Consider the following 12,266-nt stretch of genomic DNA (forward strand, 5'->3'; position numbering starts at 1 on the left):
CCTGTGGGACCATGGCACCGACGATCCGTCATTTGCACCCACCAGCCGCTCCAGCGGAGGAGATGACCAGCAAAGATTGCTGTCGTGCGCCACAGGGCCAATTCTGACTCAGCCCGACCCCATGGCACCTCACGGCCACCGAGTCCAGTCCGACTCCCAGCAGCCCTATCGGACAGGGTAGTACTGCCCAGGTGGGTTTCCGAGACGGTGACTCTTCACAGCCTCATCTTTCTCCTGAGGAGCGGCTGGTGGTTTTGAACAGCTGACCAATTGGCAACCCACCGTGCCCGAAGGGCCCCTTCATAGGGCAGAACAAAAGGACCCCATAGGGTTCCTTTCTTAAGCTGTCACCTCTACGGGAGCAGATCACAGGTCTGTTCTCAGGGGGTTGAACGACTGATCCCTTGGTTGGCAGCCGCACTAACCATTACACCAGCGGGCCCCTTTCGTACAGATTGGATCACAGAAAACGCGATGGGGCCAGTTTACACTGTCCTCCAGTGTGGTTAAGAGTTGGAATCGAGCACACTGCAGGTGGGGATCTCTATAGGCAATGCTTGGAACCACACTCCCAGCATCCATATGTGTATAAACAACTGGGCTATGTTTCAATGGGAGGGGCCCTGGTGATAATACTGGACCGACAACCCTAAGGTCAGCAGTTCAAACCCACCAGTATACTCCTAGCGAGAAAGCTGAGGCCGTTGGCTTCTGTGAAGATTTACAGCCCCGGGAACCCTACAGAGCAGCGCTATCCTGTCCGATGGCGTTAAGAGTCACAATGGACACGACAGCAGTGGGCTGGTTTTTGTTGTGAGACACCTGCAACAAACCTCGAAGTCAAATGATGTGTTGCAGTAGGTAAACCCACTGCACAAACCGTCCTTAGAGTACCGAAGAGCAAGGATGTTACTTTGAGGACTAAAGTGTGCCTGACCCAAGCCAGGTATCCTCCGTTGCATCATCTGCATGTGAAAGTTGGACACTGAATAAGGAAGACTGGAGAAGAATGGATGCATTTGAATGATGGTGCTGGAGAAGAAGACTGACAGTACCATGAACTGCTAAAAGGACAAGCAGATCTGTGTCGGAAGAAGTACAGCCAGAGTGCTCCTCAGAGGTTAGGATGGCCAAACTTCATCTGCCATACTGTGGCCATACTGTCAGGAGAGACCAGTCTCTGGAGAAGGACATGATGCTTGTTAAAAGGGAGGGGCAGCAAAGGACTGGAAGGCCCCGAGGAGGTGGATTGACACTGCTGCCTCCGTGGGCTCAGGCATAGGAGCAAATGTGAGGATGGCACAGGACTGGGCAGGGTTTTGTTCTGTGGTGCATAAGGTTGCTATGGGCCTATAGGGAGGTCAACTGCCCAGTATCCAGTATAATCAAGATTACAACGGTCTCCACCTAATAGCAAGTCTGTTCAAGACTCTGGCCTGTGGCTAGAGCAGATCCGCCAGTGGCCCAGTCTGACTAGATCCTCTGCAGATGGGTTTTGGGCTCCCACTGTCCTCTACAAATTGGGTTTTCATAATTTTAGTTCTGATACTTTTCCCTGTGTCATATTTCAATATGCAATTGTCCTCTTTGGATCACACAAGCATGCTTCTTCCATGTGGACTTAGTTGACTCCTAGCTTAGATGGCTACTTGTTTTATGACAAGCCTTTAAGACCCCAGTCATGATTCCAATGGATAACTGGGCACCATCTACTTTCTTCACCAGACCTTGCTGGAGCACCCTGATCTTCATGATCATTTCATAAAGGTGAGAATTGAGCAGGGCCATGTTATCAGAACTGTTATTGAATCGGGGCTAGAGTTAAGTGGGGGCCCAGACTCCATCTGCTTGTCCCTGGGATTTGCACATCTCAGGTTTACTTTGTCGGTTGTAATGGACCCTCACTTTTCCATCAGCCACAGGGATGCCTAGAGGCACAGTCTGAGCACCAGCTGCCACCTGTGGAGAAGAAGCAGGTGTGGACCGGGAGAGAAACAGTGCTTTGGGGCCAGGTAGTCACTCACCTGGAGGCTGCAGAACACTGGTGATGGCATAGACCACACCATTGGTGGCCATGATGTCAGTTTCAGCAACGGGCTCTTTGTTGACACACACTGCATTGTTTTTCTAAAGGAAGCAGAGACAGTGACCACTGAATGCACAGCGTGTTTATTTACCCAAACACTTATTTATGTCAGGTCCTGTGTTAAGTATCCGTATAATCTGCTGAAGGAAACACTGACCCTCAACAGACTTTCAGTGTGTGTAGGGAGGGGCTCGCTCTTGCCCTGGGTGTGGACTCAGCGCATCACAATCACACCAGGTTCTCAGATGGGACTTCACCTCACCCTCGCAACACGGCTGGTGAGGAGGGCAGGTGAAAGTGACCCATTTAACAGAAGAGAACGCTCCTTGGGTGGGACAGCTAGGGCAGAAGTCAGGCCTCCAGCTCTGTGTGCAGGGCTCTTCCCATGGCACCATGAGCCCCACAGACTATTTCTACCCTCCGAAGGAAAGCTACTTCAGATCCATACCCTGCACTCAAGGGAGGGACGGAGAACGGAAGCCTGCAATAGACAGGACTGCGGCCCCCGCCCCTAGATGCTGGGAGAGCTTCCAGGGGCTGGCAGGTCTTCCCAGCTACTGATGCTGATCAACAATGACACAGCTGGTGGCCAGGAGAGAGCAGGAAGAGACAGGGCAGAGACTGGCCCCTGGTGCACAGGATGGTCAGTGATGGACACAGTGAGGTCTCCGGCAGGACCCCAGAAGTGGGCCGGCTCTCTGTTCTCTCCTAGGGGGACCCACTAAGCATAGCTCCAAAGCAGATTGTGTCTTAGCAACAGGCAGACCAAGGAGAGGCTCACAGGCCACGTTCTGGTGAATGGACAGAGCCTCTCGAGAGGGTCTGGTTCCGCTCAGTGAACCCCAGAGTCTGGAGTTCGGTACAGAAAGGGCACTGTTCTCTGGGGATCCGTGGTCAATTGCCTGTTACAATTGACGTGAGGGCAATGACCATTCCCTTCTTAAGATAACGAGGATCTAACAGCCTCTCGCAGAGGCCAACCCATGTGCTGTAGGCTCTTGCAAATCTGGAAGTTCTTACATCTAACGGCAATCTCACTCAGTTTCCCTGTAGGTCCTTTTGCTCTGTGTGACACTGAAGACCGTCTGGGGTCCAATTCTACCCTGACGTACGCACATGCGGTTACCAAGAGTTGGAATGAACTCCATGGCAACTGGTTTGGTGGATGAAATGCATTCAGAGTCTGCACGGACAGCGGTCTGTATCTAGCACCAGGCTGGGGGTCAGCTCCACCTTGACCCCAGGGTGGCAGGGCACACTCACCGAGCTGACTTCCAGCTTGTCGCCCTGGAGAGACTTCAGCCGCACCAGGGCCCCGATGCCTCCGCTAACCAGGATTTCGTCGCCAATGTGGTATTTCAGGATGTTGGCAAGTTCCTTGGCATTTCCTGAGAAAGAGCCCGCAGAGTTAATCCCACGGCCGGTGACTGGCAGGGTCAAGGAGGGCTCAGTGAAGTGCGACGGAGAACTCCCTGCCTGCTAGCAGTCAGTTCTGGGCACCCACCTGTGCTCAGCCTGTGACCCACCACGCCTGGCATCGTGGTCCGTGGCTGCCATGACGGTGCCCCCTCAAATGCTGGCTAGCTGTGCTCAGCCATGCTGAGTGCCCTGGCAGCTGAGGAGTTAATCCATACCCCTCTGTGAGCTTGACTCGTGTTTCCGTGAGCTAACTATTTGCTGGGAAAGCCAGGGATCTTTCCCCAGTCAGCATCTGGGATGTGTCATTACCAGGATGTGTCATTACCAGCGTGGCTCCCAATGTGCCGACACTGCGGTGACATATTTACACATTCTACCAAAGGCAGCGCTTGTTTGAGATGGCTGTTTCCTGAAGGGCCAACTCACATGAGACTCAACAGCTGCCGTCTGGAGGAGCCGCGGAGCTGATGAGGTCAGAGCCGAGGGGGTGCACTCACTGTGTCTCACCTCGACATTCCTTCCAGCCGGCATCAGTGTCTCCACCCTCCCCCGATGGGAAGAGCATCCCATTGCTCATAAAGGTGGACAGGCATTTCCTGAATTAAGTGTGGGAGGCACTTTTGAAAGCTCTCCTGCCCAATGAGGCTGCCTCACAAGCTTACACTTCCAGTCGGATGGTGGAATTTCCCCTGGGGCTTACGGAGAGCTCTATCCAGCATCTTGAAACTGAGACCAGAGTTAAGCTTCAGAGCCTTCTGGAGCATTGTTCACTTGGCTGGTGACACACTCGCATTAGTGCCATGAATGGTGCCACCAAGTGTTTCATCGGCAGTCAACTCACAAGGGTACCCTTTCCAAAAACATCCACAAACACATCTCCAGAAGGTCTGGAGTCACTTCAGCCATGGGGGACAAAAAACCTCCTTCTCTAGAGATCTGGTACGGCTGGCCCCATCTGCACCCAGCAGGCCTGATTCAGGGCTATCTGGGGAATGTTCCCCGTGCTGTTCCTCATCTCCTACACACCAGCAGAACCACTGGCCACCACGTTGATTCTGACCCCTGGGCACCCCAGGTATGTTTCAGTAGAACTGTGTTCCGTCGGGCTTTGGACGGCTGGTTGCTTTTTTCCTTTTTGGGTGGTGATCTTCAGGTTTTTCTCTGGGTGGACTCCAACTGCCAAACTTTCCGTTAATCGTTATCACCCCCACTGCCCCCCCCCCCCCACACACACACACTCCCACCATCCCGGGGACTGTGCTCCTACCTGACCGACAATGAAATAGAAGGAAGGCAGGCTCAGCCCACCTTGAGCAATCCCACGGCAAGGTTTATGTTCAGAATGAACTTCTCCCCTCTTGTCGGCAATATGCATCGGCGCCATAGACACCGGCTAATCATTTAGCAGCAGAGACGATTAAACCAGACACAAATTCAGCTCTGAGCTGCCTGCAACCCTAGCTGTCTATTCTCCTCGCACGGGGGCAGGAAGGGAGGCGTAGGTGGTGTGGGCCCCAGGTTCCTCCAAGATCTGCCCTACTCCCTGGGCCCACCTTTCCACAGTGAGTGGAAATGGCCCTTAGGGGTCTGCATTGGAGCTAAAGGCCCCAGGCCCCACCTCGCCCCACTGCCAGCACCATGCCATTTAGTTCTCTTGAAACAATGACAAAGGTCTTCTCAGCATCCTCAGGTTGTGAATGGGGAAACTGAGGCCTGGAGAGGTGAAGCAGCTTGCCAGAGCTCGATCTGCTGGTAAATTCACCAGCCTCTTGGAGCTGTAGTGATTATTACTCCTTGGGCTTTGGTCCGCAAGGCTGACAGTTCGAAACCACCCACATCTCTGCAGGAGGGAGACAGGGCTTTCTATTCCGGTAAACAGCCACTGCCTCCCTCGGAAACTCACAGAGAGGGGTTGCTCTGAGTCAGCACTGACTCAGGGCAGTGAGTGAGTTTAGTTTGGGGTTGGCCAGGTGAGTTGGGGAGCCAAGCTGGTTGGCCGGCGGCCCTCTGTTGAATCTCTGAGGGCCACATTCAGCTTCTCTGTAAAGCATTTAGCCTGAGGGACGTTTCATGCAGGGGACATGGCTTCCTCATTGTTGCTCCCACTGGTCCCCTGAGGGGAACAGACCCTGGGACTTGCTGGGTTGTGGGACACCCTCAACCCCTTTCTTGCTCTTTGCTACCCAGCTTGGCACCCTGGGAAGCTGAGCTCTTTGAACCATGTTATCCAGGCTCTGTTGTCATCCCTTCATCAGGGAATTGTAGGCCCCCGAGGCAGCTGGGGATGGGGATGGAGATAGGGGCACACAATGGCTTCAGTGCCATGGTTCTGGATAGAACTGCATCTGACTCTGGCCGCTGTCCTCCCCTGACTGCCGCCCTCCCTCCCAGGCCCGGGGCTGCTACAGGCTGCTAGTTCCTGGGTGTTGTCACCCCTTGCCGTCTCCTGCACCCTGTCCACACCTCGATCAACAAGCTGTCTTGTTATCGGACTCCTTTCTGTCAAACCCTGGGCAGCGCACTTCCTCCCGGGACCTGGGCAGCCACAGCTATTTCATAACAGTTGGAAAACGTACTTGGGCCGGTCCTTACCCAAGAGTTTGTTCAGTTCTTCTGGTGGCATGGCTTGGAAGGCTTCATTTGTGGGAGCAAAGACTGTGTAGACCCCTTCCCGATGGAGGGTCTCGGTCAGCCCCGCAGTCTGGATGGCGGCAACCAGCATGCTGGGGAGGCATACCCAGAAAAGTCATTGCTTGTGGCAGGGCACTGCCACCCAACACCTCACCCCTGGGTGCTCAGAGCCCAGGTTGCTGAGACCTGCACACCTTCCAGGTCCTCACACCCTCCCCACTTGTAGAGGGGACACGTCTGCTAAGTGCAGTTTGACAGCCAGAAGTTAGGAGGAGGAAAGGGAGCCCTCGGGGGCATGGCTGACCCAGCCCCCAGCTGAGCCACGGGGCCCCAGAAGGACAAGGTGTGGTGGCTTCCCAGGTCCTGTGTGCGGGAGGCAGGTAGATTCAGTCACAGGCCAGCACATTCAAGGTGACAGCCCCGAGCAGTGAGTGAGACAGTCTGAAATGGAGAGAGCACAGGACAAGGAGACACACAAACACGGGGACTCTTTGGAGAGGGGCAAGCGATGTCAACACCAGTAAGCAAACATTGCACAGAGAGCAGGAGACTAGTTCATAAATACCACGAGTATGCTGCTCAACTAGGACCGCAGGAGAGAGACAGACAGAGAGAGAGAGAGAGAGAGGCTTTTTACTATCCCTCAGGTATAAATACAGCGTCCCTCCCTCTGTTCCCATGGCTGTGAGCACCGCACTCCCAGAAGTAACCCTTGCTCCCTGTTAAACCCTCCAAGTGACCCTCATCCTATCACACCCCAAGCCTGCATGGACGGTGGCACCAGGGCACTGTGAACCCTGGTGATGGGTGTACTTGAACTTGACCCATAGCCAAGCCCAGTGTCCAGTCCCAGCATCGACACTAGGCAAAATCCCTTCCCTGGGGTGGAGCCAGTTACCTAAAGCGGTGGTCCCCCTTCAGGACATCCATGACGGTCCCCATTGGGGGGGTCAGCACCCGGTCCATGGTGAAGAGGGTCCCGTACCGCCCCCTTTTGTCATGGGCAGCGATGCAGCTATTCTCGATACACAGGCTCTGCTCAGAAGTGGGGCAGAGAACAGCCGGTCATGTTCCTGGTGTGGGCCACACACGTCAATGATGCTATATTGGGGTGGGTGGGTAAGGCTAGCAAAAAGTGCTGTGCTTTCTCCCGGAAAGAAAAGGGAGGCACAGCGAGCATCCTTAAGGAAGGAACATCGCAGAGGTCCCCGGGCAGTCAGAGCAAACCCCTGTGAAGGGGCCACTACACTGCAGGAGGTCCCTCAATCATCATCAACAGACTGAGCCTAAGGATGCAATGACCAGATGGCTCTCACTGGGTAGAGCCCGAAGGCACCGGCTGGTCTCAGGCAAGGGTCATGCTGTGTGGTGCTTCTTGCCTGACACTCCAGGGCAATGCTGGGTTTGAAGTTAGAGAAGAGAATGGAGAGACGGGACTGAGAGGGGCTGTGTGGCCATCTGCTCAGCAGTTTCTCAGCACAGACGCTCGGTAGGACTCACACCCCCGACCCCTCCTCTCCCTTCTCAGAGCCCACTGCTGCTTAGCCATCCCGGTCACACAGGGAGCTTGGATCTTCCTGCAACATCCCATGTGGGGATCAGACAGGCTTCCTAGAAATAATTTCCTTCTTGTTGGAAACCGAGGCAGTTCAAACCCACCAGCCATGAGGCTGTCAACATGGGTAAAGTTGTACACTCCTGGGACAGACAGGATGGCAGTGGGCTTGGACGTTTTTCTTTGCTGGATGCCGGGTCTCACGTGAGCCCCTGCGGGCTGCAAACCCTTTTCGCGCGAACACCACTCTCATTTCTCAGCGAGGAGTGAAGGAGAGCCACATGCTGCTGGGCTGATTTGGGCTCCCGGTGACCCCACTTGAGCAGAGCGGAACTGCGCTCCATGGGGTTCTCACGGCACCAGACCTCTCTTCCAGGGAACCTCTGGGTGGGCTTGAACAGCGAACCTCCCCCTTAAGTAGCCAGGCACTTAGGCCTCCGTGCCTCCCCGGGGGTGGGGGTGGGGGTCTCATCTGGCTGCAGGGCAGAGCAGGATGTAGGAAGGAGAACTTACATTCCGATAAACGAACACTCTCAGTTTTTTGCCGCCCAGAGTATCCAGGGTCTGTCCGTGGTACAGATTCTTGGAGGCCAGCTGGTTTTTAATCACGTGGTTCAGAAGCAAATCCTTTGTGGAGTCATCGATGGTAGGGGTGTCATCTGCTAGAGAAGGGGTGTTCAGGCTTAGAGGGGACCGAACCGGAAATGAAGACAATGGTCTGGGAGACGGGGTCGGTAAAAAGGGGTCCCTGCTTGAGTTTGGTTGGGGAGATTGAGAAATTAAGGAAGGCTGCCAAGCATCTCTTAACATCTGGCATCTCTCGGTGAAAAGACAAGAAAAGGTCCAGATAACAGAAGGTGTGGTGGGAGGGAGGGCAGGGCCTTCAATGGGGAGGGGAGGCAGGGCCATGACCAGGCCACGCTCTCTGCTTTGTTGGGAGTCACAGCTCAGCACTGGTCTCCCTCTGGCTTCTGTGTGGTGTCCTGCACACAGAAAGGGAGGGCCGGCACCCCTCTCCTGACAGGCGCAGGCCTTGGCATGCGGAGGAACGGAGGGACGGGGCCCCACACGCTTCATCTGCGCTGCCAAGTGCAACACCAGATGCTCAGCGGTTTCGGATAAATTCACACCGCTTTCTGGGCTGGGCTGGGCTGGGCTGGGCTGGAAGCGTGGGCGTCCGTGACAGAGGGGGCTATAAATTGGGGAGGGGATGGTGGAGGTGGCAGTGGGTGGGGTGGAAGTCCTCACTGGCCAGCCAACCACAGTGCTTCCCCCATCCACGTACCTTTGAACACAGAGTTCAGGGGGGCCAGGAGCGTCAACTGCTCGTTTCCAGAGAGATGCGTGCCCAGGCCAGCTTGTCTGAAAAGGTCAACGGCTGTGGAGACATCAGACTCGGCAGCCAACTCAAACAGCGTCTTGGCTACACGGCAGGAGAAGAGGTTTCACAAGTTACAAGCCTGTTTTCATTACCTCCAGGCACCCGAGTGCATGACATTCATCAGCAGGAATGTTATCTCGTGAGTCAACAGCTCTGCCGGCAGCTGCTGGGGTACTGCAGGTTTGTCATCAGGGGGACAGTAGCCCAGAAAACTCAGCTGGACAGGAGTGGGAAGTATGGTCCAGCTGGGCAGAGGAGAGGGAGGGGGAGGGCCCAGGTGCTGTTCCCAAGCCCCAGGGGCAGCTTGGCCAGTATCCACCTAAGACTGGAGGGGAAGGAAGGCTGCCGTAGCTCGTGAATGGCCAACAGTGCCAATGGCACCCATAGAACGAAAGGTGGGTTTTTTCCTTTTTTTTTTTATGTCCTTCTACTTCTGGGTAGCACACCTGCCTCAAATTCTGGGATGGGGCCTGTATGCAGAATGAAACACCAGCTGAAGTTCAGTTAGTCATTTCTCTCTGGGGCAGTGACCCAGTGGGTTGGGCATACCCGAGAGTGCAAACACTCTCGGGCCAGCTGATGGCCCTCTATGGGCAAACAGAGCAGACAGACAGATCTTGGGAAAGGACTCTGTGAGCGAGTTCCTCCCTCCACGACACTTCCCGTGGCCCCCCACTGCCACCAAGATAATGTCTGGACTTCCATGCCTGAAGCTTACCATTCTCCACAACCTGGCTGAAACCCACAGGGCCCAGGGCGACACTCCTGAGAGGCTTTGAGCTGAGTCTAGACAAGGACTTGAATCACTGCCCTTGAGTCAATGCCAACTCACAGTGACCCTATAGGACAGGGTCGAACTGCCCCTGAGGGTTTATAAACTGTACCTCTTGTAAATCCCTGTCTTTCTCCTTTTGAGTTATGGGAACAGAAAGCCTCGTCTTTCTCCCCTAGATGGGGAAGCAACCTCACGTGCCCCTGAATTCCCTCCAGTCCAGCCACCACGAATGGCCAAGGAGACCGGGGCCCGAGAGGGGCCAGCCCGGCCCACAGAGCCTGCCCAACATACCCGAGTCTGGGATAAGCAGCTCGTCGATGTAGTGGATCACGCCATTGGTGGCCAGCGTGTCTTTGTTGGAGATGATGGCCTTCCCGTTGATGGTGAGCATGTCTCCACTGCAGCCCACCTCCAGTGTGGTGCCCTCCAGGGTCTCCATGGACATCCCAGCCACGATGGCTTCGGCACACATGGCCGACTTCAGGATGTGGTTGTTCAGGAGGTCTGGGGGCCAAACAGGGCACAGCTGAATCCGGGCTGACCCTGGGTGCCAGCTGGGAGGATGCTCGTCTGGATCCTGCTGCTGCCTGCTGCCCTCATAAACTCGCCGGGGCTGTGTGGTCAGACGGCCTGCGTCTGAACTGAAGCCTGGGAACTTGCCAGCTGGGGACCTTGGGCAAGTTACTGAATTAATCACTTGGAGTCTCAGCTGTCTCCTGAGTGTGGTGGAGTAAAATGGCATTTGCCTCTGAGGGCTGTTGCCAGGCTGAATGGAAATTCTGAACGGGAGACCTACAGCACAGTGTTTGACTGCAGGGCAGATGCTCAAAAAATGGTTGCCATGAGTTTATTCGTATCTGAACTTGAAGGTGCCTATGTTCTTCAGGCCTAAGGGGGAAACTCCGATGAGCTGACCATGAGACCTTTTATACACTGCTCTCAATAAAGGTATGAAACCTGGCAGGCAAAGCGCAGGACTGCAGCCAAGGGCAGATTCCGATTAGTGAGAGAGCCTTCCATGGAGACCTCGTGGGACCAGTCCTCGAGGGGGGGGAGGCAAGAATCGGCTGGACGGCAATGGGTTTCATCAGCTCAGAGACTCTGAGAAGCCAGACTCAGGAAGCAGTCAGGACCAATCAAAGAGGATGTGCCCCTAGTCCCAAGCCACAAGGACCAACCAAAGAGCCTGGGCCTCCCACCCGCCCAGGCAGAGCCAGTTCCCAAGCTGCGGCTCCCCACACTCTCCAAGGCCCTTTGCCTTAAGTTCTCACCAGAGAGGCTGAGTTTCAATTCACCTCCAGGGTGGGAACCAAAACTGCCCCGTCACCTCCAGGGTGGGAACCAAAACTGCCCCGTCAGTCAGCCGGCTCCCACACCAGCCACCGTGGTGAGTGGCTTCCAAAGCCAGCACGGACCAGAACCCACCAGGTGCAAGCGGCTCCTGCTAGGGAAGTCTAGGCCTGGGGGATTAGAGCCACGACCAAGAAAGCTGAGGGCCGGGAGGGGTGGAGGGAGGGTGATGGCTGGGTGCCAGTCATCAAACAGGGCACACTAGCCCAACGCTGCTCCCTTGTCCGTGTGCCAAGCTGCGAGTGACGGCAAGGAAAAGGCCCCCGGAGGAATCGAAGTCCTCTTCCTTCAAGTCTAGCGGCCCCAGCCCAAGAGACAGAGGGCCCTTGCTTTGAGCTAACTGGTTCCCCAGGATGAGTCTTTTTGCCCATAAAGGTTACAAAAATGTGTTTGCAGGGGCACATCAACTCTCAAAGAAAAGTAAAACAAGCCGACTGGCACCTTGGTCTCACTTCCAGGAAGCCTTGGGACCTCTCAGGCTGTGTGTGCCCCAGTCCCTGCCTCCATGCCCCCGGGAGGTGGGGGAGTACCTGTCCCTGCACCCACTCACTCAGGTCCCAACGACCTGCTCTGAGCCTGTCCTTCCCACTAGACTTTAACTTCCTTGGAGGCAAAGGCTGCACTGCGTTGCCGGGTGGGGTCTCAGTCCCCCCCACTCCCACACACACACACACACACACACACCTCTGCGAGACACTAGTTCCTCCTCCCTGCTCAGAAACGTGCCCCTTCCCATCCCCATGTGACTGGAAAGAAGACAATCAAAATGGAAATTTACGGGGTGTCTAAATGCATTAGGGACTTCATGTAGGACATTATAGAGGCAGACGTGAATGGGTCCAGAGAAATGAAGTCACTCCAGGATTACCTTGGGGAGGAAAAGTGTGGTGGGGATTACAGAGGGAACCTGGGGCCCACTCCACTTCCCAGGGGTTCAGAGATCACAGACAGCCGGTTAGCCCTTGCTCCACTGCCAGGATCGGTAATGCCAACCACCCAGCAGAGGCCCTGGAGTTGGAGCGGGCAGGGTGGAGGGCTGGACGGAGCCTGGCCCCCTAGCTTCTCCTAA

At 55.3% G+C, this 12,266-nt stretch overlaps 1 protein-coding gene across 1 annotated transcript in view; it reads right to left on the reverse strand.

The window, feature by feature from the left end:
- TGFBI (transforming growth factor beta induced) overlaps positions 1–12,266 on the reverse strand; it is a 36,196-nt gene that overhangs the window by 1,014 nt on the left and 22,916 nt on the right. The window contains exons 8-14 of the mRNA XM_045285171.1: positions 10,139–10,351; positions 8,977–9,114; positions 8,205–8,350; positions 7,035–7,171; positions 6,098–6,228; positions 3,350–3,474; positions 2,025–2,127 (exon numbers count right to left, since the gene is read on the reverse strand). Coding sequence (XP_045141106.1) covers positions 2,025–2,127; positions 3,350–3,474; positions 6,098–6,228; positions 7,035–7,171; positions 8,205–8,350; positions 8,977–9,114; positions 10,139–10,351 — 993 coding nt within the window. The remainder of the gene's footprint in view (positions 1–2,024; positions 2,128–3,349; positions 3,475–6,097; positions 6,229–7,034; positions 7,172–8,204; positions 8,351–8,976; positions 9,115–10,138; positions 10,352–12,266) is intronic.

The sequence above is a fragment of the Echinops telfairi genome, unplaced genomic scaffold (genome assembly GCF_000313985.2).
Source record: "Echinops telfairi isolate 266 unplaced genomic scaffold, ASM31398v2 ScPeMD7_7469;HRSCAF=8507_1, whole genome shotgun sequence".
NCBI classification, from domain to species: domain Eukaryota; kingdom Metazoa; phylum Chordata; class Mammalia; order Afrosoricida; family Tenrecidae; genus Echinops; species Echinops telfairi.